Here is a 23,073-nt window from a genome sequence, read left to right on the forward strand (position 1 = left end):
ATGCAAGTCTGGGAGGGACTGTTACAAAACCATTAAAATGCTTCTGCTGAGGACCCGCAACATTGAGTGAAACCATACACTCCCAGGGACACATTTTTAACTCACTAAAGCAGCCAATATTCATGAGAAGATGAAAATATCTGTGTTGCGTTTGTTCCGCGGCATTCTCTGCACTTCTGGGTGCCACCTGGGGGTGTGTAACATCATTGGGGTTTACAGGTTTCTGGGATAGACTGGTCAGGGCACCATGGCAATACTGTGCTTCCATCCCACACTAAGCATAATTTAGATTCTCCTGGAACGTTTCCAATATAAAAGCTAGGATCACAACACGAAAAGATGTCTGTGGTAAAATTTAGCTTGCAATTATTAAATATGTGTGTGCATGTATTTCTTTCTTTTTTTTTTTTTTTAAAGATTTTATTTATTTATTTGACAGACAGAGATCACAAGCAGGCAGAGAGTCAGGCAGAGAGAGAGAAGGAAGCAGGCTCCCTGCTGAGCAGAGAGCCCGATGCGGGGCTTGATCTCAGAACCCTGAGATCATGACCTGAGCCAAGGCAGAGGCTTAACCACACTGAGCCACCCAGGTGCCCCTGCATGTATTTCTAAGGCTCTAGCTTTCTAAAATGTTCTGTTGATATATTCCTTTTGCAAAATCTTAATAAAAGGTTTTGATGTCCAGACTTACGGTAGATCTATGTGCCCACCAAAGAAAAAACCAAAGACAAAATATGGTGCACTAGATACACAAGGGATACACTGAAAGGATCAATTTGACAAATGACTAATGACCCTCCTCCGAATTATGTTCTGCATTTTGATGGCTGAACACATAGATGAGTCTACCAGGAAAAACACGCAAAATGTGCCCCATTCCCCCATACCTTCTCTCCCTCACTGTCTGCTTCTACAGATCTATCTTCTACAGATCTATCTCGCTCAGTTAAGTGACTAAAAAAATAGATGTTAGAAGGAAGTGATATAAAGAAACAGCTGTTAAAGGAATAGATATAAATCCTTTTCTCATTCATGATTATCTCTCTCACAACGTCACAGAGCAGGTTAGAAAATGGCATTTTGGGGCACCTGGGTGGCTCAGTTGGTTAAGAATACAACTCTTGATTTCAGCTCAGGTCATGATCAGGGTGGCGAGATCAAGCAAGGGAATAAGTGGGAACATTGACTAAGATCTTGTAACAAGGTAAACCTTGTAGCTTAATTTTATTTAATTAAATCAATTAATTAATTTACTTATTTTTTTTAGAGAGAGGCGGTGTGTGTGCAAAGCATGTGCAGAAGGAGGGGCAGAGGGAGGGGTGAGGGAGAGAGAGAATTCCAAGTAGACACCACACCTACCACAGAGCCTGACATGAGATTGTGACCTGAGCCAAAATCAGGTGTCAGACACTTAACCAACTGGGCCACTCAGCTGCCCCATGGTAACTTTAAAACAAAACTCAAATTGGCTATCTAGATATTTTATAGGGAGGTAATATTTTTATACATATAATTTAGATATTAATATGATTTGAAAGAGATTTTTAAAATCATATGAGGAAGTCTTCCCAGTTTAGGCACAAAGGAATGAACTTTGAAAAAGATAGAAAATGTAATCTAGAGAAAATTCTATGACTAAGACTAAGTGAAAAAATAAACAAGCAAACATACACATAGATTATAGAAAAAAAAATTAGCAGGGTCCCCAAAGTATTTAAATTGTAGTACTTCACATAAAATTTGAAATGTGAAATCACGTTTGTCAGAGTTTTCTAGAATTAATCTCTATATTTAGGAAACTACTCAAATAGGTTTTCACATAACAGCTTTATTAAATTCCCAGGGCATATCTCTGGAAGTTAATAAAGGAGAAACCAATAAAACATTTGTAATATGATAAGTTAAAATCTATTGCTCTTTGAAATGCGTTAAGAAATGAGTTGGATGGACAGATGGTAAAGAAAATACGGTATTAAATGTAACCTCTAGGATCTGGGTGGTGGATATATATGGGCATCCTTGTACAACATTTTTAATTCTTCTGTATGTCTAAAGTTTTTCATAATAAAATGTTGGGGGTGGGGCGCCTGGGTGGCTCAGTGGGTTAAAGCCTCTGCTTTCGGCTCAGGTCATGATCCCAGGGTCCTGGGATCAAGCCCCACATCGGGCTCTCTGCTCAGCGGGGAGCCTGCTTCCACTTCTCTCTCTGCCTGCCTCTCTGCCTACTTGTGATCTCTGTCTGTCAAATAAATAAATAAAATATTTTAAAAAAATAAATAAATAAAATAAAATGTTGGGGGAAAAACACACTGCTCTAGAGGGGAAGTATTTATTCTATCTGTTAACTGTGCTCAATAAATAATCCAGGTTCAGAATTTGTCTCATTGACATGGTACACTCACCTAGCCATCCGGATCCTGAATTTGGAATGCACAAGTCTGTTTCAGCACTGGGCAACACGAAGCCAACAACAAACACCTCCACACCATCCGCCATAAGGGCCATGCCCAGGACAAAGAATAGGGCCCACTGGAAACGACCATGACCACACTCTTGGATTATCAGCTCATACTGCTGGGCTAGTTCCTCCTCATCAGCTTTCCTCTCTGACTCCAGCTCCTGCCGGTCCTTGTGCACATCTCCTTTGGGCTGCCCCACGGACACAATGCTGTCCTTCCCTTGGTTCATACCGGGGATGCCCTGATACTCTCCTTCATAGATTTCATCATCTTCATCATGACCCTCTGTAGCTTCACTGGAGCCTTCATCATCATTGGCCTCCCCATCGTAAGTCTCTCCAGGCGGGTAATAGTCATCGTCCTCCTCATCTTGGAACCGACTATAGGACCTCTGTGTGTATTCATCCTGGGCCCGGTCCACTGCTTGATTTACCTTCTTTACTGTTTGTTTCTTCACCTCCCGGGCAATGTCCTTGGCACCCTTCATCAGTGAAGTCCTATCCTTGTAGGAGTCTTCCATCTTATCTCAACTGAAGGCGACTGAGAAAATGGGAATTTTTCAGATTCTGATCAGTGGTTCGGCCCTGACTGCATCATCCACATTGGGGTCAAAACAGAACTGCAAAAGAAGAAAAACCACATGAAACCATTATTATTCCTTTCTTACCTTTTTTTTTTTTTTTTTTTTTTTTTTTTTACCATTTATTTCCTAGTCTCTTTTCACTGTTCCCTCAGACTAAGACACAGAATTAGCTTTTCCTTTCTTTGATCTTACTGTCCACATGCAACAAACAACAGTTCTCTGCTCAGGTGTGATCAGCTCTTAGAATACTTAATGGGTTTTACTTTTGTTATTACTATTATTATTTGGTGTTTAAGGAACTCTGTCCCCTGAGAACTTTGATAGAATACACAGGCATTCCCCAGAGAGTAAAACAGGACATCTGGTACCTCTAAAAGTACATCTAACACATTTTGTAAGTGTTATAAAGATATACTCTGATTGAGAAAAACAGTATTGCTCAGAGACATACACACATTGCAAAGGCAAAACTAGAATAGGAGAAGAATCCCATCTGACCTTATTTCACAATAGTGAAAAAAAAATCACAGGTAAGCAGCCCTATACACGATGCTATTGAATCATATGCATTTCCCCTCTACTTTCATTATCTCTCCTTTCAATAAATAACAAAGACTCATATGGCACCCAAAGCCACAACGGAGTATTTCCCCCTAGTACAACAATCAGATCAGTGAGAAATGGGCAGAGTTCATCAAATGATTTCAGATACCTTTTGATAAACATTGGATTAGAACATATGGTTTGTCTAGTCGGGGTCTATCCTTTCAGAGGCCACCTCCAGGCCAGCAGGGACAGGTAAGCCACATGCCATGTCCCTTCACAACCCCACCCTGTTAATACTTCAGGATTTGTCTCTTATCTTCTTTGTCTCTGGACACACACACCCCCCTGGTCCTACTGCCACTCCAGTTAACTGCTGTTTTGGATACCCGAGTCATGGGTCTCCCATGACCCACCATTTGGTTTTCTTTCTCACTGAGTGCACCCTAGATCTTGGCTTACATTCAGGCTGAACACATGGGAACTGATCTTTCACTTGTCCACTGAGCTCTCCCCTCTGGTGGCCCACCATTGTAGAGAGGGGATATAAATGTGAGAGAGTCCTTCTCCTCCATCATTAACTCCCCAAGCTCTACTCTGTGGCAGCACTCCAAACCATGAGTTATGTAATAGCCACTTCTACCTTCTTTTTGCACCCAGTACAAAACACTTGATAAGTAGCTGTATAAACATATACTTAAACGGCTCATTCAGACATCACAAACAAACCCAGCAATAAAGACAAAAAGATGTTTGTTTATAAATGGACTGTGCATCGTTACCACTGAATAACTGTGAATGCCCAGGAGGCAAACAGAAGCATGGTTCTGCATAGGCCTGTGTTTTGGAAGACAGCAAAGTGAAATTAAAATAAACATATGATTATGAGCTTTTTTGCCAAATGTCTTAACAGAGGGCTGTATGTCCCCCCCCTTTTTTTCTCTTTCCTCCCCCCCCCCTTTTTTTTTCTCTTGGAGAGCTGAGAGTCAGGGGAAGGGAGAGATGGGAGGATCCTTGAGCCAATTAAGAAAAGATGAGCAGGCAGTTGGAAAAGAGTTTGCGGATGGAGGCTCAGAGACTCAAATCGTATAACTCTGTTTCAGGGTGAGTCACTGAGTTACACCACAGAATATGGGCCAGACATCATTTTAATAAAAAACAGCTTGATTTTGTGTATACCCTGTGACAGACATCATGCCAAGAAATTTCTATACATTTTTAAATTCTTTTACTTAATTTTTACTTCAATCCTCCAAAATAGGTATTATAGTCTCCATTATACAAGTGGTAAGATTAAGGCTTATTGAGATTAAGTAAATGGCCCAGGGTCACTTTTGTCAGCGAAGACACTGGGACTCCAACTCAGAAGGTTCTGACCCCAAAGCCTTGACCCTTACCCATCTCTGCTTCACCCAGTACTCTTGCTAAGGGCTTAGTAAACATAGTAGCATTCTTCCTGGTCATTCTGATACCTTGGTTGCCTATACAAAAATTGTTTTACAGCCTCTTGCCTAAATCACCTTGTACGTTCTGAAACAAGGGAAATTACTGTGATATCTTCACTCATGATAGGCTTTATATGGGTAATAATTCCAAAATATGGTCTTGTTTGTTCAGATTAACCATCCCAACATGGTAGCTGTACTTCAAAAGATAATCCTATAGTCATTCCAAACATGACAAAGATGTCAGCGGGCAAGAAGGGCAGGAAAGAAGGCAAGACAATGAGCCCCCAACCGCCTCCAGTCAAGTGCAACTGCCTGTTCCCTGTAACTCAAGGTGGTGTACTTTTCCATGAAAAAAGGGTAATGACACAACCACTTTGCAGAGTTGTGAGGAATAATAAGTGCTCTTTACACTGCGTCCAGGAGAAAATTTGGCATATATTAAATGATTTTAATTCAGTTTCCCCAGAAACAGAACCCGGGGTAAGGAATCAGGTGCGAATCATTTATTAAGAGGAGTTGATAAAGGAAGGGACAACTGAGGCAAGACAGTTTTAGGGAGGATCCTGGGGGGTGAGCTTCAGCCTCTGCTCAGAGTTATTCCCACTCAAGGCAAAGGTGTGGGGCTTTCATGCTCCCACTCCCACCCATTGTTGGCTAAGGGCCACCCAGGGCAGGGATGAACTGTAGGCACTTCTGGCTCTCTGCACCCAAAGCTAGGCAGTTCCTCAGGACCCAGGGATGGTCCTCTGAAGGGGTACAGGTGCTGGCTGGTGGAAGCAAAGGCCCACAGGAGCCAGGAGAGGAGAGCAGAGAAAATGAAGGGGATCCCAGAATATCAAGGCAGAGCAGTCACAGTATCTCCTGCAATATGAACTGAATAACTACTTATTTAGGTGCCCTGCTAATCAGCAACAGGTCCCACAGCTGATTAAAACCTTATTTATAGAAGTGGCTGTTACAACCAAAGAATATTTACAGCACAGCTTATCTGAGATATTTAATGACATGCACAAATCAGCCTTATCTCCATGTGTGTGACAATCATTTTGCCCAAATAATAATTTGTACACATAAATGAGAGCTATTCTGGCAAAAAAGAATTTCAGTTCTTTTTTTTTCCCTTTAATAATTCATGTCACAGGACGTACATTCGCTCACATCACATACCATATCAAAACCATCCTACATGTGTTCCTGTGACACACAACCCTCCCAACACACACACACACACACACACACACACAGATGTTTCTCTCAGTTTCCCCACACTGTCCCCGAACCTCTAGTCCTTCCTTCTGCTTTAGCCCTCAACACCACCATCATCAAAAGATGTGGGAGAGATAGTCCTCCTCACCATAACGTTCTGGGATCTTCCAGATACTGGGAAATTCCACTATTTTTTTTTTAAGATTTTATTTATTTATTTCACAGACAGAGATCACAAGTAGGCAGAGAGGCAGGCAGAGAGAGAGAGGAGGAAGCAGGCTCCCTGCTGAGCAGAGAGCCTGATGCGGGGCTTGATCCCAGGACCCCGAGATCATGAGCTGAGCCGAAGGCATAGGCTTAACCCACTGAGCCACCCAAGCGCCCGTAGTCCACTACTTTTAATAAGGGTATTTATGGAGCTTTGAAGTCATTGGGCACACATAGAGTAATGACAGTAATAATAAAAGCTCACCCATTTTTACGTCAGTCCTGTGCTATGCACTTCAGAGGTACTATCACAGAACAGGAATTTTAACAAGAGTCTTAATGCTTTTTAAATCTCTGTTTTACAGATGGGAAAATCAAAACCTACCCAGTAAGAATTCACACCTACACAAGCCTATTGCAAGGCCTAACCACTTATACTAAAACTATCAGCAATTAGCAGAAATGGGAGCCAGGAGGGTAACAGAAATCTGATACTGCAAAGTTGGGGCAAAAGACAGCCCTACCTGCCACACCTAGATGATAGAAACGCTCAAAAGTATTTGCAGGTCTCCAGCATGTTGGGCTTGGAGGGAGGGGTCATTATCTAACAACCCTCCTTCCCTCCTAAGTTCGGATCTAAAGGAAACATTCAACAGAGTAGATAGTGATCAGTTACCAGTTCATGGAGAATCATGCCCACACTTCATCCCCAATGCCCCACCTTCTTCCTGGGACTCAGCACCACACAGGACTCATCCTGGAGGGAAGGCTGTCCGGGGAACTTTCCACGCTGCAGGAGTAGCAGACCTGGGTAAGCACCTCCATGGGGCTGAGGCCGGCAGGCCAAGGTCTTTCACCCAGTTCGCCTGAGAAATTCGTCCTTCTTTCTTGGGGAGGAGTCAGGGTATGTGTATGGTGGGAAAGGGAGAAGCTGCAAGTGTTTTTCCACATCTGTCTCTCCTGGGGAGAGTGGAAATCCCTGTACTGGAGCAGAGGTTGAGAAGTGGGGAATAAAACTTCACCTTAAGTCAGTGCTATATAATTTGGTCAGGACTATAACAAAGCACACCAGACACCCCAGTGAGAGCTTTATCACTTTCCACCTAATTCTATGTGATGACATTATAGTAATGTCATAAAATAGAGCTTTGTTAAAACAGAAAGGCAGTGACATAAACATTCAAATTGCAACAAATATTCCAGAAGTATTTTGAGGAACTCTATAATGCATTAGTCCAAACTAACATGCACTTTCATCTATGATTTGTGTCAGAAAGAAAGGCAATTCTTAGTATTCACCACCCACCTTGCATGCAGGGCTGATTGTAAACAACTAGATACCTCTTTATTATGGCTATTTCACATGTCTAAAGATAACGATTTTTTAAAAAGGCTTAAGATCAGTTTCATCGAGGAATAATTTACATTGAATAAGATGCTCTGGTGATGACTAAAAGAACAGAGTGCAACAGATACGGTGCAGATTACCAGATTATGAAGACGCTTATTCTGGCAGAAACATTGGTTGAAATGCTCATTCAGCACAGGCTTGAAACCTCTGGACCTTATAGTAACTGTCAACAAAGAAGATCAGCATATCTGAGCTCTGGACTTTGGTGGAGAAAGATAAGATGATGGGCATGCTTTGGAGGAGCTCTAGATATTATGGAAAAAGTCTACACCACTACTACATATAGCCAAACCTTGTGCAAGAGATACTATTTGAAGGTGACCAGAGTTAAAATTCAGAAATACATATCTGCAGTGAGACAGCATTCTGAAAAGAAGATTTTGGGGGGGAGGAGAGGACACTGCAGATAAAGAATATACTGATCCATCATCCCAGCCTGTCCAAATCTTCAAAATCAGACATTTTTCACTTAAGAATGCTGCTTGTCAGGGAGCCTGGGTGGCTTGGTGGGTTGAGCCTCTGCCTTTGGCTTGGGTCATGATCTCAGGGTCCTGGGATCTTTGAGCCCCACGTTGGGCTCTCTGCTCAGCGGGGAGCCTGCTTTCCTCTCTCTCTGTCTGCCTCTCTGCCTACTTGTGATCTCTGTCTGTCAAATAAACAAATAAAATCTTAAAAAAAAAAAACAAGAATGCTGCTTATCCTCCAAACCCTTAAATTTATCTGTAAATATGTATAAATTCCTATTCTTTTAGTGATTTCCTTTCATTATTTCTCAACCTAATCATAGCTTCCAGTTAAGCATAGTTTCCTTTGGGCATTCAATCATGTCTTACATTTATCCATGAGTGCAACGGTCTTCCCTATTAGAACGTAAGCTCTGTGAAAACAAGAATTTAGTAAAAGAAAGTGCTATAAAGCAATGTTACTGAATGAGGACACAAGCAATGTAAGGGGGCCAACTCTCTGACTGCCCCTTTCTTCATGAGGGACTTGCCTGGATCGACATTTCCCCTAAAGTGTAGTCTGCAGTATGTGGACCTACAAGGTGATCCGAGTGGAGAAAGTTCTATGGGCAAATAAATTTGGGAAGTCTCTGTCTCATAATAGGTCCTTCTCTAGAAGTGTCACACACAGTTTGAGCTTTTTGTAAAGACCCTTGTTTAAATGTGTTATCCAACCATTTCCCAAACTATTCTGACAGAATGTCCCCACTCTCAACAGGACACCAACAAGCAGTCCAGTATTAAAATAAATGCCAAGATCCTTCTAAATCCCAACATGTCTAGGAACTTTTGGGTGGCTCAGTCAGTTAAGCATCTGCCTTCAGCTTAGGTCATGATCTCGGGTCCTGGGATTGAGCCCACGTAGGGCTCCCTGCTCAGCAGGGAGTTTGCTTTTCCCTCTCCCTCTGCCCACCACTCTGCCTACTTGAATTCTGTCAAATAAAAAAAAAAACTAAATTTTAATATGTCTATTAAAAAATACCATAAAACTCACTAATTAGAATTAATGGAGAAAAGCAGGATGGAAGGCAGAAATTCTACATTAAAATAATATTTTTAAATGAAATACAGTATTTCAAGTCTATCAAAACTGAAATTAAGCTTACAAAATATAATCTCTTACAAGATATTTGCTACAAAAATAAAGAGTATTTAGCATATCTGCATATTTTTAAGTAATAAGTCATTCAAAGACCTGGAAATTTTTATTTTAAGTATATTAACATTCTTTTTATGCAATTTTTAAAGAAGATTTTATTTGAGAGAGAGAGAGCATGCACAAGCAGGAGGAGTGGCATAATTTTCATAATAGAAAAAATGTTACTTGAGGTTTTCACTTGCATTTTTTCACGAGTGTACAGTGGCATTTTCCAAAGGTTACGTGTGTGGTGACATCATTTCTCTAATGAAATGTGTACTTGGGAATTTCTTGTGTTATAAAATTAAGTTCCTTGGATTTAATTTCTAAAGCGGTAAGTACCAATAGGTACAGCCAACAAAAATGAAAGTTCTTTTGTTCTTAATAATTTTTAAGAGTGAAAAATGGTTATGGAGGCCAGACCAAATTCAGAATTATGGTTCTAGAGGAATCCTCTCCTGCTTGAACCTGGAGATGTAGAGGTTTTCCTTGAGAGTTTGTTTTTTTTCCAGTAGGGTTTGGTCAGGTTTGCCCCTCCTTGAGCCCCAAAAGGTTCACAAAAGGATGAACTGTTTTCTATCAGTAGCTCAGCTCTGGATTTCCATATTTCCAGAGATACCGGTAAGCTCAGGGTTTCCATCTCAGGTGGAAATCCAAGCCTTGTCTAGGGCAGGCAGTTGTGGACTGTCTTCTCTTCCAGGTGGGAATGGGCAGTGTGCGCCTGCTGACATGTGCTGGTCACAACTTGGAACGCACAGTGTCATCTCCCACACACTGCTATGTCTGCACTTTCCATTTCTGAGACATGACAAACTTCTTTTTCTTTCTTTTGAGGTCAGCTATTTATTATCAAAATAATATTTTGATGGCTAAAATCAACAAGACAGGAAATGACAGATGCTGGAGAGGATGCGGAGAAAGGGGAACCCTCCTACACTATTGGTGGGAATGCAAGCTGGTGCAGCCACTCTGGAAAACAACATGGAGGTTCCTCAAAATGTTGAAAATAGAACTGCCCTATGACCCAGCAATTGCACTACTGGGTATTTACCCTAAAGATACAAACGTAGTGATCCAAAGGGGCACGTGCACCCGAATGTTTATAGCAGCAATGTCCACAATAGCCAAACTATGGAAAGAACCTAGATGTCCATCAACAGATGAATGGATCAAGAAGATGTGGTATATATACACAATGGAATACTATGCAGCCATCAAAAGAAATGAAATCTTGCCATTTGCGACAACATGGATGGAACTAGAGCGTATCATGCTTAGCGAAATAAGTCAAGCAGAGAAAGACAACTATCATATGATCTCCCTGATATGAGGAAGTGGTGATGCAACATGGGGGCTTAAGTGGGTAGGAGAAGAATCAATGAAACAAGATGGGATTGGGAGGGAGACAAACCATAAGTGACTCTTAATCTCACAAAACAAACTGAGGGTTGCTGGGGGGAGGGGGGTTGGGAGAAGGGGGGGTGGGTTATGGACATTGGGGAGGGTATGTGCTTTGGTGAGTGCTGTGAAGTGTGTAAACCTGGTGATTCACAGACCTGTACCCCTGGGGATAAAAATATATGTTTATAAAAAAATAAAAAATTAAAAAAATAATAATAATATTTTGATATACTATCCATGTAGGTGAAATAGAGTTTAGCCTCTGCTCAATCTACCATCTTGACCCAGAGGCTGGCACTTTAATAACCTGCTTTAATCATATATTTTATATTTAAATTTTTCATATTTTTAAATATTCTTCTACACTTTTATTTATGGTATAGCATAATTCATTTAACTTATCTCCTATCTTGGACATTTAGGTTATCTCTACTATTTCAGTATTATTAGTAATGTGGTGAAGCACATCCTTCTGGTAGATCTCACTTAGAATTCCTAAAGTCAAAGGAAGAAACTAGTTTGATGATTGTTATATATAATATTGCACTGTTCTTCAGAAAGACTGGAGCAATTAGGGACGCCTGGGTGGCTCAGTGGGTTAGGCCACTGCCTTCGGCTCAGGTCATGATCTCGGGGTCCTGGGATCGAGTCCCACATCGGGCTCTCTCTGCTCAGCAGGGAGCCTGCTTCCTCCTCTCTCTCTCTCTGCCTCTCTGCCCACTTGTGATTTCTCTCTGTCAAATAAATAAATAAAATCTTTAAAAAAAAATACAATCATATCCCCAAGACCTATGAATATGACCTTTTTGGAAAAGAGATTAAGTGGAGGATCTTGAAATGAGATCATCCTGGATTAGGTGGGTGGGCTCTAATTCCACGGGCAAGTGTCCTTATAAAATACAGAAGAGAGAAGACACAGACGCAGAAGTAAAGCCATGAGAAAATCAAGGCGGAGATTACGCAGTCACAAGACAAGGAATGCCCAGAACAACCAGAAACTGCAAGTGGCAAGGAGGGGTTGTTCCCTCGAGAGAGATAGTGCATCCCTGCATCACCTTGAGCTGTGAGAAAATAAGTTTCTGGGTTTCAAGTCACCAGGGTGGTAATTTGTTAAGCAGCCTCAAGAGAAGAACACAAGATCTGTTTCTTAGTGAATTTTAAGAACTATTTATATACAAACTCTTTTGTCATGCATATTATAAATACTTGTCTCAGAGGGTCTCATCTATGGTGTTTTTGCCAGGCGAAGCTATTGACTGTTTTCATAGGCTGTTTAAAATGTTCTTCCTTTATGTTTTTTGCCTTCAGTAGTGTATTAAGGCCCTAGTGTATTAAGGCCCTCCTGAAGTTCAAAAAAATTCACCCATATTTGTTCTAACTGGTTTCAGTTTCATTGTTTAATGTTTAGTTCTGGAATTTATTTTGCTATATTATACAAGGAAGGGATTTTTCAAATGAATAAACAAATATTCCAGAAACATTTATTAAAACACCCCTTTTATGAGAGTCAAAATTCCTATGCACATTTGTCTCTCCTCAGTTTTGAATTTTGCTACAGTCTCTTATTGCCCTCATACCATTTGGCTTTAACTTTTATCATTTTGTTACAAATTTAATATCTATCAGTGCTTTTAGCCCTCAGAACTCATCCTTTGCAAATATTTATTTGCATCCCATCGAATTTGTCTTCCAAATGAACTTTAGAATTGCTTAGTCATTTTCTTTTTTTTAAAAGATATAAAATCTAAGTTTAATTTATTGTTATTAGATTCAACAAACATGAAATCTGCATTTCAGTAGATATAATCAGAAGAAACTTAACCAAAAGGGAGAAAAGAATTACAAAGAATTGCAGCACTAAACATGTTTAGAAGTGTATACACAGGCAATTAATATAGAGAATTATTAATATACTTGTTATTTTCCTTTCACAACAATAACTAAAGAGTATGCAAGGAAATTGCCCTGTTCTGGATGAAATGCCTCTTCACACACTTTGAGCAAACTCTAGCATATCAATATTTAACAATTTTAGCTCAGCAAATGAGCTTACTTCCTGCTTGTTATATTATTTAATCAAAGTTGGATTGACAATAAATTATTTCTATTTTTTTCTTTTTAAATTTTTATTATTTTAATTTATTTATTTTGTGTTATGTTAGTCATTTTCCAAGAAAATTTTCATTAGAATTTCAACTAGAATTGAACTAAGTTTGCAAATTAATTTTAGAAGAACTCAAAATCTTAATAGTCATCCCGTCCAAAAATACATCTTTGTATTTATTCAAGTCTTCTTTTACGTAACTCAGTGAAGTTTAGACACTTTCCCTGTATTGTGCCAGTTATTTAATGAACAAGATACATACACACATATACAGATATATCTATTTTAAAACTTTTTATTCATTTGTGTATTTGTTTATTGGTTTCTCAGAACCATGACATATATCCTGGCCACAAAGTTTAGTGTCTGTCAGATCCATTCAGTGGGCCAGGAAGTATGCTCTGTCCCACAGTCAAACTTGGCCTTGGTGGGAAGGGAACTCCCTGAATTTCAATCACGGAATAGAGCAGATGAACTGCAATTGCCAGGTCAGGCTTGCTTATGGAGAACTCAGAGAGGAAAGCCTCCGAACCATTCTGACAATCCCATCTCAGCCGTCCTCTCTAGGTCCTTCTATGCACCTGGCCCATCCCTGGTCAGGTGTTAAGAGGAGCAACACTGCAGGAGAACTGGCAAGCAGACTCAGAGTGTCTTCAGTGAAGCCCAGAATGAGTACAATATCCTAGATTCCTGGCCCGAAGTAGCTATCAGGATGCTGTTACCCCTTGGGGAAGCCAGATGCCTGACGAGCATCAAAACAATCTATATCATCAGGCATAATCATCTACAACTCTGTCATATGCAACTACTACTCTTAAGAATGAGATATTCTCTTCTACAAAATGACCAAAGACATTCTGGCAGATGAGATCCCTGGCATCAAACCCAGGCTGCCAGGTTGGAAAGGGACCATCTGGGGATGTGGCAATAACCACTCAGAGTGAATGCGGGTCAGTTCTCCTTTCACTAGAACTTATGGATCATGGGAAGAAAACTTGAAGAGAAACAAAACCAGGAATTGAATTCCTTTCCAGAAGCGCATGGGTTAACACAAAGTCTTTTGAGGCCTGGGAAAAGCAGAGAGGAAAAAGAGCAACTTCCCTCAATAATTCTTCTTATCTCCTCTGGGATTAAAAAGGGGCCCTCAAAAGATCCCATCATTCATTCAAGCAGAATTTATTAAATGCCTATTATATCCCAGATACTCAGCTAGGAGTTGCTAGGAGCGGAGTCTGAAAAACACATATAAAAGCCCTGATGGTATGGAGCTTTCTTTCTAGTCATAAGACAGGTAACAAACAAATAAATATATGATTTCATGTAGTGGTAAGACTACAAATAAAAATCAAGCAGGGCAGGAGAACTGCAGAACTCTCTGTGATGATAGAGATGTTCTAGATCTGTACTATCCAATAACAGTTGGGCAAAATTTTAAATCTAAATAACCACACCTGATGAGTAGCTACCCTATTGGACACGGTAGGGTTAGGGTGTGCAGGAAGGGCAGCTATTCTAAGAGGAGTCATCTCGGTGAGAGCCTCTGAATAGAGGAAAACTGAATAAAAGCCTGACTAAGGCCAGGGTGATAAGCCAGGCTGCTCTCCAGGGGCTCAGAGCTTTCCAGACAAAGGAGCAGCAAGAAAAAGCCCTCAGCTGGAGAAAGACAAGGAGGCCAGGGCCTGAGTAGAGTCAGGGAGGGGCAACAAGAGAAGTGAATAGAGACAGATCATCAAGGACTTGAAGGCCACAGTAAAGATTTTGGGTTTTACTCTAAGTGGATGGGTTTAAGGTAGGAAAAACGTAGCTTAATAAAACCCTATTTATGTAAACACTGGAAATGCTTTCTTTTCTTTTACTGTATCTTATTAGCCCTGCTTTTCACATCTGTTCCGATCTTTGTTCTGGCTATAATCTCTGATAATGAATACGAAAACTTCAAAATAAAGGCACCATTTATTAAATGTTTTTAAAGACAGGTATGAGGAAGGAGGAAGACAGTTGGAAAAAAAGTTCCTCAGAACAGACAAAGCAATCAAGAGAAAAACCCAACCCTCCAATGTACCCAGTACACACTTAATAAGGACCTGTGATCAGTTACCCTTCTCCACATTCACTCAATCTGACGTCAGAGCTACCGTAAAATGAGACTAATTTCCATTTCCTCTGCTTGCCTATCACTGGAACTAGAAGAGAAAGAAGTGGACACAGGCAATTTATAACTTAGATGGCCATATCTTACATATTTAAAAGTTGGCTAGGGAGCCAAAAAGCAGTGTCGGGCAATCACTTACATGCATAGACAGAACATGACAAGAGTCATGTAATGCACACACTGTGTCAGTGGAATAAACACCTGGTTATTCCTACATTAGTACAGAAACTCTACTGCAACCCTTGAGCAGACAGGTGTCCTTGACATATTAAAATGACCTAAGTGATTAGACATAAACAGTGGTCTTGTTTGTAAGTCAAACACACACCTGGGTTCCAATCCTGCTTTTGTGCCTTGCTAGCTTTGTGACACTAGGCAAGTCACTTCCCGTCTTTAGTCATCAATTACATACACTCTTTGTAAAATGGAAGATAAAAGCCCCATTTGGAGGATTACATAAAATAGCATCAAAGGCAACCCTAGGCACATGGTACTTCCTCAATAAGTGCCAGTGTACTTGAAATTAAAGAAGTATAAAAGGATGTCATTTATAAATATAATTCACAGTCCAGCAGTGATAATGCTGGCAATTTCCGTTTTTGAAAGGAAAAATGACCAAGAATCACGGGTTGGCAGTGCGCTTCCCTCGCCCAGGAGCCAGGCTGGGGAGTCACGAAGCACAGTGCTCTTCTTGGGGAGAGACTCACAGAGGTGTTTATGGCTGTTGCTGAGATACACACCCTGAGGTCTAGCAGCAAGGAAAGCTCCAAGAGCAATGTCTATTTGTCTGCTTGTCTTTTCTGAGCTAGTTAGGCGATGTGATTAGCGTCCTTGCAGTATGCATGCAATTTAAAGGCAGAGCCACATTTATCAAATCTGCCTCATTCATATTATCACATGGATAACAGAAAAACACTTTCTCCCAGGACCTCAGGTAATTCCCTTCACGTCCACAGGAGAAAGGGAAGAGACTCCTCCAGGCTTGCACTATTCTCCCCTTAATGTCTGCAAACGGTGTGTTTTCTCTTTCTTCTTTGTCCATATCTCCTTTTGCACACTGCCCAGGGCACGGCTACAAAGGCAGCTGCCTTTGTTTACTTCAGCGCCTCTGAGGACATGATAAACTCCCTAGAGCTTTATCCCCAGGGATGCTCTTCTCCTTGTTCCCTTGGCTTTGGGGCCTCTACAAGGACACCTCCACCAGTGCCCTGTGGCTAAATGCAGCTGCAGCTCTGGGACAGAGGTGTTGGGGTGGTGATCGGGCAAAGCCTAAGAATGGAGTGTCCATGGATTCAATGTACCATCTGCTGCCCAGGGCTCTCTCTTTCTCCAACTGTTTGGTGTTGTTTTTTTTTTTTTTTTCTTTTTTTAAGTTTGGTTTTGCTTCGTTTTTATTTAAATTCCAGTTCGTTAACATACAGCATTGTATTTAGTTTCGGGTGCACAATATAGTGATCCAACATTTCCATATGTTACCTGGTGCTCATCACAAGAAGCACCCTCCTTAATCCCTATCACCTTGTTCACCCATTTACCTGCCCACCTCCCCACTGGTAACCATAGGTTCCTTCTCTGTATAAGAGGCTAGGACTCTCTCGCTGCAAGATAATTCTGCGTGACCAAGGTAGACACTGAAGAATGGGTGCCCTCCTCTCTTTTCCAACAAAACCTTCTCCTTTGCTGCCTATGTGGAAACAAGCTGCTCAATAATTCACACAGGACATATACAAAAATGGCTAGGGAGTTTCTAAAGTACTCCTCCCTTTGCTGACCTATTTTTAGTTAAACTCTTGAGGCCAAGGAAACGTGGAAATCATGGAATTCCAAGTTCACTAATTGGGTTGATAAGATGAATATTGGTGAGGTAAGATGGACTTCTTTGTTAAAAACCTGTCGAGTGGATTACTGAATATTCCTCCAACGTATGAGAACAGATCTGGGCCTAACACAACAGTCACAGTGAAGTCAGAATTCATCCATCCACCCCATCAGACTACTAGTTATTTAAAAGAAGAGACTCTTTGGGTTCATCTCAGATCCTTAGTCCCCAAGACAATCCCAGACCCTCATTCAACTAAGAGATACTTTTACTTATTCAGTAGTAGCGTCTGGACTCTTCCCAGACTCCGTGCATACGGAAATTAAAGGCACGGGTCCTCATCACCAAGGAATTTTCCATTTAGAGGAGCATCCAAGCACTAAACAGATAATTGTCTTATAATGTAATAATAGCTATGTGCTGGCACATGTTATTCTGATAATCTGAGATACAGTGAGATCTAAACTGATTTGACCAGACAAGTAAAGCATTCACAGACTAAGGAATTAGCTTATTGAAGCCATAATAGGAACTCAGTATACATCAAAATAAAAATAAATAAACATGTTGTGCACGAGAGACTTTGGCACAACTGTACCTGTGTCAAAACAAAATAAACAAAAGCAAAACCAAAAATGGATTTCCACTTTTGGAAATGTAACTGTAACTTCTGTAACTGTCACGCCATTGGGGCCAATAGTCAACTCAACCTTGACCATACTTGCTAAAATTGTTCAATTTCTTCCATTAGCTTTTGGGTGTCTCATCTCTCTGACATTGCTATCCACTACAGATTAGCACCAAGGAGGAAGGTATAAATGACAGAAATACATGATTGACACCTGATTACATATAGTAGTATATTCTAAAATGTACTCCAAGAGATATTAAAAAGTATTCCTCAAAAAGAAGGTTTATGGACCATTAAGATGGGAATACACCTGTCACTTTCTCACAACCTCCAGTGCTCATCACTTGGTCCAAGCCACCATCTTGTCTCACCTGGACATTACAATGGTCTTCCCAGTTCTACCTTTGACCTCAGAGGCTTTTCTCAATATAGCAGGCAGAGTAAACCTTTCCAAAGATAGGACAGATAATATCACTCCACGTCTAAGAGCCCTCCAGGGGCTTCTCCCTAACAGGGTCCAACCCATCTCCTCTCTGGTCTCATCTTCTACCACACCCCAACCTACTAAAATATGCCACTCTTCTGCCTCAGGGCCTTTGCACTTGCTATTCTAGCTGCTTAAAATGCTCTTCTCCCTCCCTTATAACTGTTGGCCTCCCTCCCTTACTTTCTTTTGGTCCCTTCACCAATGCCACCTCCACATAGAGCCCTAGATCACTAAGACAGTGCCCCCACATCATCACTCTCTGACCCTTTATGTTGTTTTTCCTTATCATCTTTCATTATCTGACAACATGTTATATATTTTTTACTTTTTTTATTACTTGATGATCTCCAGAAACTATAAACTCTATGAGAAAGGGAACTTAAAAAAAAAAAAAAAGACTTTATTTTTTTATTTGACAGAGAGAGAGCAAATGAGAGAGGGAATACAAGCCAGGGGAGTGGGAGAAGGAGAGGCAGGCTTCCCGCTGAGCAGGGAGTCTGATGTGGGGCTCAATCCCAGGACCCTGGGATCATGACCTGAGCCAAAGGCAGATGCTTAACAACTGAGCCACCCAGGTACCCCGAGAAAGGGAACTTTTATTTTGTTCTTAGCTAAATTCCCATCACTTTCTAAAGAATGCTCGACACTTTCTAAAATTACTTGTAAAACAAATTCCTGAACAGAACACTAAAATAAGCAAAGCTGAATATTTTTATTGTTCTTACTGTTTTCATAGGCCTTCTTAAGGCCTTTGACATGCCACTCGTGCTTTGTGTGTATCCTTCCTCCAGGAAGTGGAAAAAGCAACATCACCCATACTTACCTGACACTGCAGCCCCAAATACGTTACAGAACAAGCATTCTCAGTACAAGTGTTCAGATACCCTCATCAGGAGTCAGATGAATAGGGATGGACACATTTTCCTAGTGTTGCCAACAAGAGAAGTTTCCTTAAGAAAGACAGAGGCCTTCTCCTGCAACCATTGCAATTCTTATAACACAAGAACAGGAAGAATACCACTGCCTCTCAGTAGGATCCTCGGTCTAATCTTGGGGAAGCAAATTAGTTTGATGCTACCACTGAGTTGTCAACTGTTTCTGTCACAGCCAGTATGGTCTGCAAAAAGAGACTCGCTTTGTCTTCCTGTCTACATCAGCAGAATGGAATCTAATTCTAAGAGTCTCGCAAGTCACTCTTCAAATGAAAATACATGCTGGAAATACTCAGGGTAGAAGGTGGAGGACAAACTACAGTTCCTTACTGGAAGTATGCCCTCTCTCAATCTCTTCCTCATAATTTACAGGTAGTAATTTTAAGTATTCTTCTCTAATAATCACATTTGCTATAGTCATAAGGAAAGTACAACCTTAAGTGACTAGAAGTGATTCTTTAAGAAAGATCTAGATAAAAAAAGAAAGTTAGTGAAAGAACTTATCATTCAAAGGACAGTTAAAAAAAAAATCACTCCTTGGTCATGGTAACATTGAATCTAGTCCATATTTCTGAGTGCCTGTGACAAGCAGAAGCTGAACAGTGGGAGAATGGATGGTGGGAGAGGCATGGGAGACAGAGAAGGAAGAGCAACCTGTTCCCTGTGAAGTCACTGTCTAGTGGGACTCCAACCTCGTTTCAGCTAGCTGGGATACACAGCACTGTGGGGCATGCTGTGCACAAAGGGCCAGGATAGGAGGAGCAGGGAAGGGGTCCGTTTCACCAGCCTGCTAGAAGGCAGAAAAGTCCACGGGCTGAGTGTGGGCTCTTAGAGGTGATTCTATTTTAAAGCAATGCCAGTGGATGTGTGATCCAGATTTTGACAGACTTGTTAAGAAATGACCAGTGCCTTGGGCTTTAATAGAATATTTGGGACATCTGGGTTTTGAGGACTAACCCACCATGTTTGCAAGGGAAAACAATGATAACTACAGAAAACAACACAGTAAAGTGTATTTTTTTCCTCCTGGCTGAAAATGGTATCATACTCTAAATTAAAAAAATTTTTTAATGTAAGTGAGGGCTTTGGGTCCTAATGATTTAAAAGATCCTAAAAGATTGTCTATCTGTAAGCAGAATCAATAAGGTTTATCTGCTCTCTTTGCCCATTCCCTCAAATATTTGTTTCCTCTCTTGCTGCATGATACAGAAATTGCAATACAGGCAGCATTCAACCCCTCGCCCCTGGTGTTCAGGAATATGCATTTATGCCGCATCATCTGTATAGTACAATAACAACTATAATGCACAGACATTATCTCATATGAGCCTCATTTGGATCCTCATTCCAATTTCGTAAGCAAAGAAATGGAGGCTGAGTGACATACTGGGATGACCCAGGGTCTCAGAAGGCCAGTCCTAACACATGTTAAGCCAAGCCAAGTCCTAATCTTGCCCTTTCAGCTGCCCAGCGGTGCTGAACTTCAAACACGGTCTTAGCATCCTTATGGCAGGCAGGCGACATTGCACCCATTTTCCAGTGTGTTTCATCCCATCTCGAATTTCAGAATTCACTTTCTAACCTCTCCGTCCAATGCACAGAAAGAGGCAAATGGAGACCAACAGAGCTCTGGAGCAGCATCTGTGCCATCAGCCCACCAGGCTGCCCCACTCCCGAAATGGCTGCAGCACACCAGCCTTGCAGCTCTGTGAGCCACAGGCATTGGTACTACAAGTCAGAGGCTCCTAGGACTGCTCTTTCCTGTCTAATCCCAAATGTGAACTCCACATACCCGGAAGGTCTGCTGAGTTAGATGAATGGCTCCGTCAGGATCATGCCTGGGTTTGAGAGAATGCCCTGCCTACTCGCTTCACAGGCAAACACAGCAATGCTTTTGAAGCAATGGCTTCTTCCCCATTCAACAATATTCCCTGCCGAAGGATCTCAAGAAATATAAAAGAAAGTCTTTTGTGGCACGCGTGTTCAAAACACTTCACTATCTGGTGCTTAGAGACACCATTCACAGTTGTTAGGTGGTTAAAAACACTGTGGATAGTGTCCCTTGAAGAACAGTCCATAACAAATGTAATTTCTAACTGTTGTTCTGTGCTTATGAAAAATCAGAGTTGAGGTAAGTCAACACTTCTTGAGAGATCTTTTCTAGACACATACCATTGTATTAGTTTCCTATATACTAAATAGAGAAAAGCCTAAGAATTGCACAAGAAAACAATTAAAACTAATCAATAAGTTCATTAGTATATCAATTTCCTAGGGGTAATCACTTTGCCTCTAAAGTCAACAGGACAACAGTGAAAACAAGAAGCCAACACAAACCCCTAGCTAATTATTTAGTCAACCTTTTCTTTGTCTACACAATGCCAGACAACCAATCAATTTTTTTCACTGCAATTACCCAAATTAACAAGTTATCTCTATTTGCTTTAGGATGGAGTACTCAACTCACATTTTATTTCTGTGTGATCCCTAGGTCACACAGACCTTTGATTTTAAGTTGAAATCAAAATATGGTCTTGTATGCCCAAAAGTTAAATGATTTTAAGGTTATCTAGTGAAAAAAAAAAAACTTTTTTTTTTCCTCTATGGGATCTAGATATATCATTTTTCCAGAACAGAAAGGTATTTCCTCCTCTAATATGGTGAAGAACAGAATTTCAAGGACAATTGTACTTAAAAATTTTTTTTTAAAGATTTATTTATTTGGGAGAGAGAAAGAGGCAGAGAGAGAGAGAGCACAAGAGGGGGTGCGAGGCAGAGGGAGAGGAAGAGAGAATCATTAAGCAGATTCCCTGTTGAGCACAGAGACCAACTCAGCTTGATCCCAGGATACAGAGGTCGTGACCTGAGCTGAAATCAAAAGTCCAATGCTCAACTGACTAAGCCACCAAGGGGTCCCTGTGCTTAAAAATTTTATGTAAAAATATAGAAATTAAAATGTGTCTTTGGAGCAAGTTCTGAAAATATTGCCCATGTCTTTAGTTTCTGATAGCTTGTGTCTGAACCACTCTGTTCTCATATAATTGTTGTCCTTCTGTGTGACTCCTCTAAACTCTTTTGTCTCAATCCCTTTCTTTATGTCTTTTTTGTACCTACATAGAGGACCTCACTTTTATGTTCTCCCTTTTTACAGACTGCATTATAGAAAGAAGTTAATTGATTACTTTCATATTATTGTTTAATTTCATGTCTTTTATTACTATTTTAAAAGGAAGAATTTTTAAAAATGCTTTCATAATGCCTAAAAAAAATCCATAAGCTGCTTTCATACCACATGATCTTCTGTCAGTTCCCTCCCTCTGTTGATCTTGGATCACTGGCTCTAAAACAAAGGTTTTCTAGGTTCAGTGTAGACAAATACCTCCAAAAAAATATCCTGAAAACCAAATATCTTCAACATTTGCCTACTGTGTTGTGTAGACTAAATGTGCATGACCTTTTCTAAAAATGTGGTTTTTTGCATACTTAGGTGTAATGTAAAGTTTAAAGGGATCTTCAGATGTTTTATGTTTTCCAAGAATAAACATTATTTTTAAGTGGCTGATCTTGAAAAACAACAACAACAACAACACTGTAAAAAAAATTCTTTTGAGAAAATTGCTTCCTTTATGGATTTTCAAACGCTCCTTACATATTTTATGGAATCAATTCTTAACTGCCAAACACAGTAGTGAGTGAAAATATTACTGAAAAGAAAACAGAAAACTTGAAGGTGTTATTTGCTTGTTATATCTAAATTGTATATATGCAAAAGTGGATTTTTGTGCCAGCCCATTATCCTATGGCAGCATTTCTTAAACTATGTTCTGTGGAATAGAGGTTGAAGAAATATTAATAGGTGTTCTTATATATTATACATTCAGAAATCACAAAAGCAACAAGGCCTCATTGCTCTCAAATTATTGGAACTGGGCAAAAATTTATAATCCTCAGATTTTGCAACACTGTTGCTTTCAAATTAGAATACTTCAAAACATTAATTATTCCATTTTTGGATCACTTACTGATTTTCATAAGAAACCTACTGTTGT

General features: G+C 40.4%; 1 protein-coding gene across 2 annotated transcripts in view; it reads right to left on the minus strand.

Moving 5' to 3' along the window:
- The window catches only part of SV2C (synaptic vesicle glycoprotein 2C), a 234,603-nt gene that overhangs the window by 153,883 nt on the left and 57,647 nt on the right, over positions 1-23,073 (minus strand). For both annotated transcript variants that reach the window (XM_013063701.2, XM_004766847.3), the window contains exon 2: positions 2,403-3,078. In XM_013063701.2, coding sequence (XP_012919155.1) covers positions 2,403-2,979 — 577 coding nt within the window. In that variant the 5' untranslated portion in view covers positions 2,980-3,078. The remainder of the gene's footprint in view (positions 1-2,402; positions 3,079-23,073) is intronic.

The sequence above is a fragment of the Mustela putorius genome, unplaced genomic scaffold (genome assembly GCF_011764305.1).
Source record: "Mustela putorius furo isolate JIRA1106 unplaced genomic scaffold, ASM1176430v1.1 tig00537350_pilon_pilon_pilon, whole genome shotgun sequence".
Taxonomy (NCBI): Eukaryota; Metazoa; Chordata; class Mammalia; order Carnivora; family Mustelidae; genus Mustela; species Mustela putorius.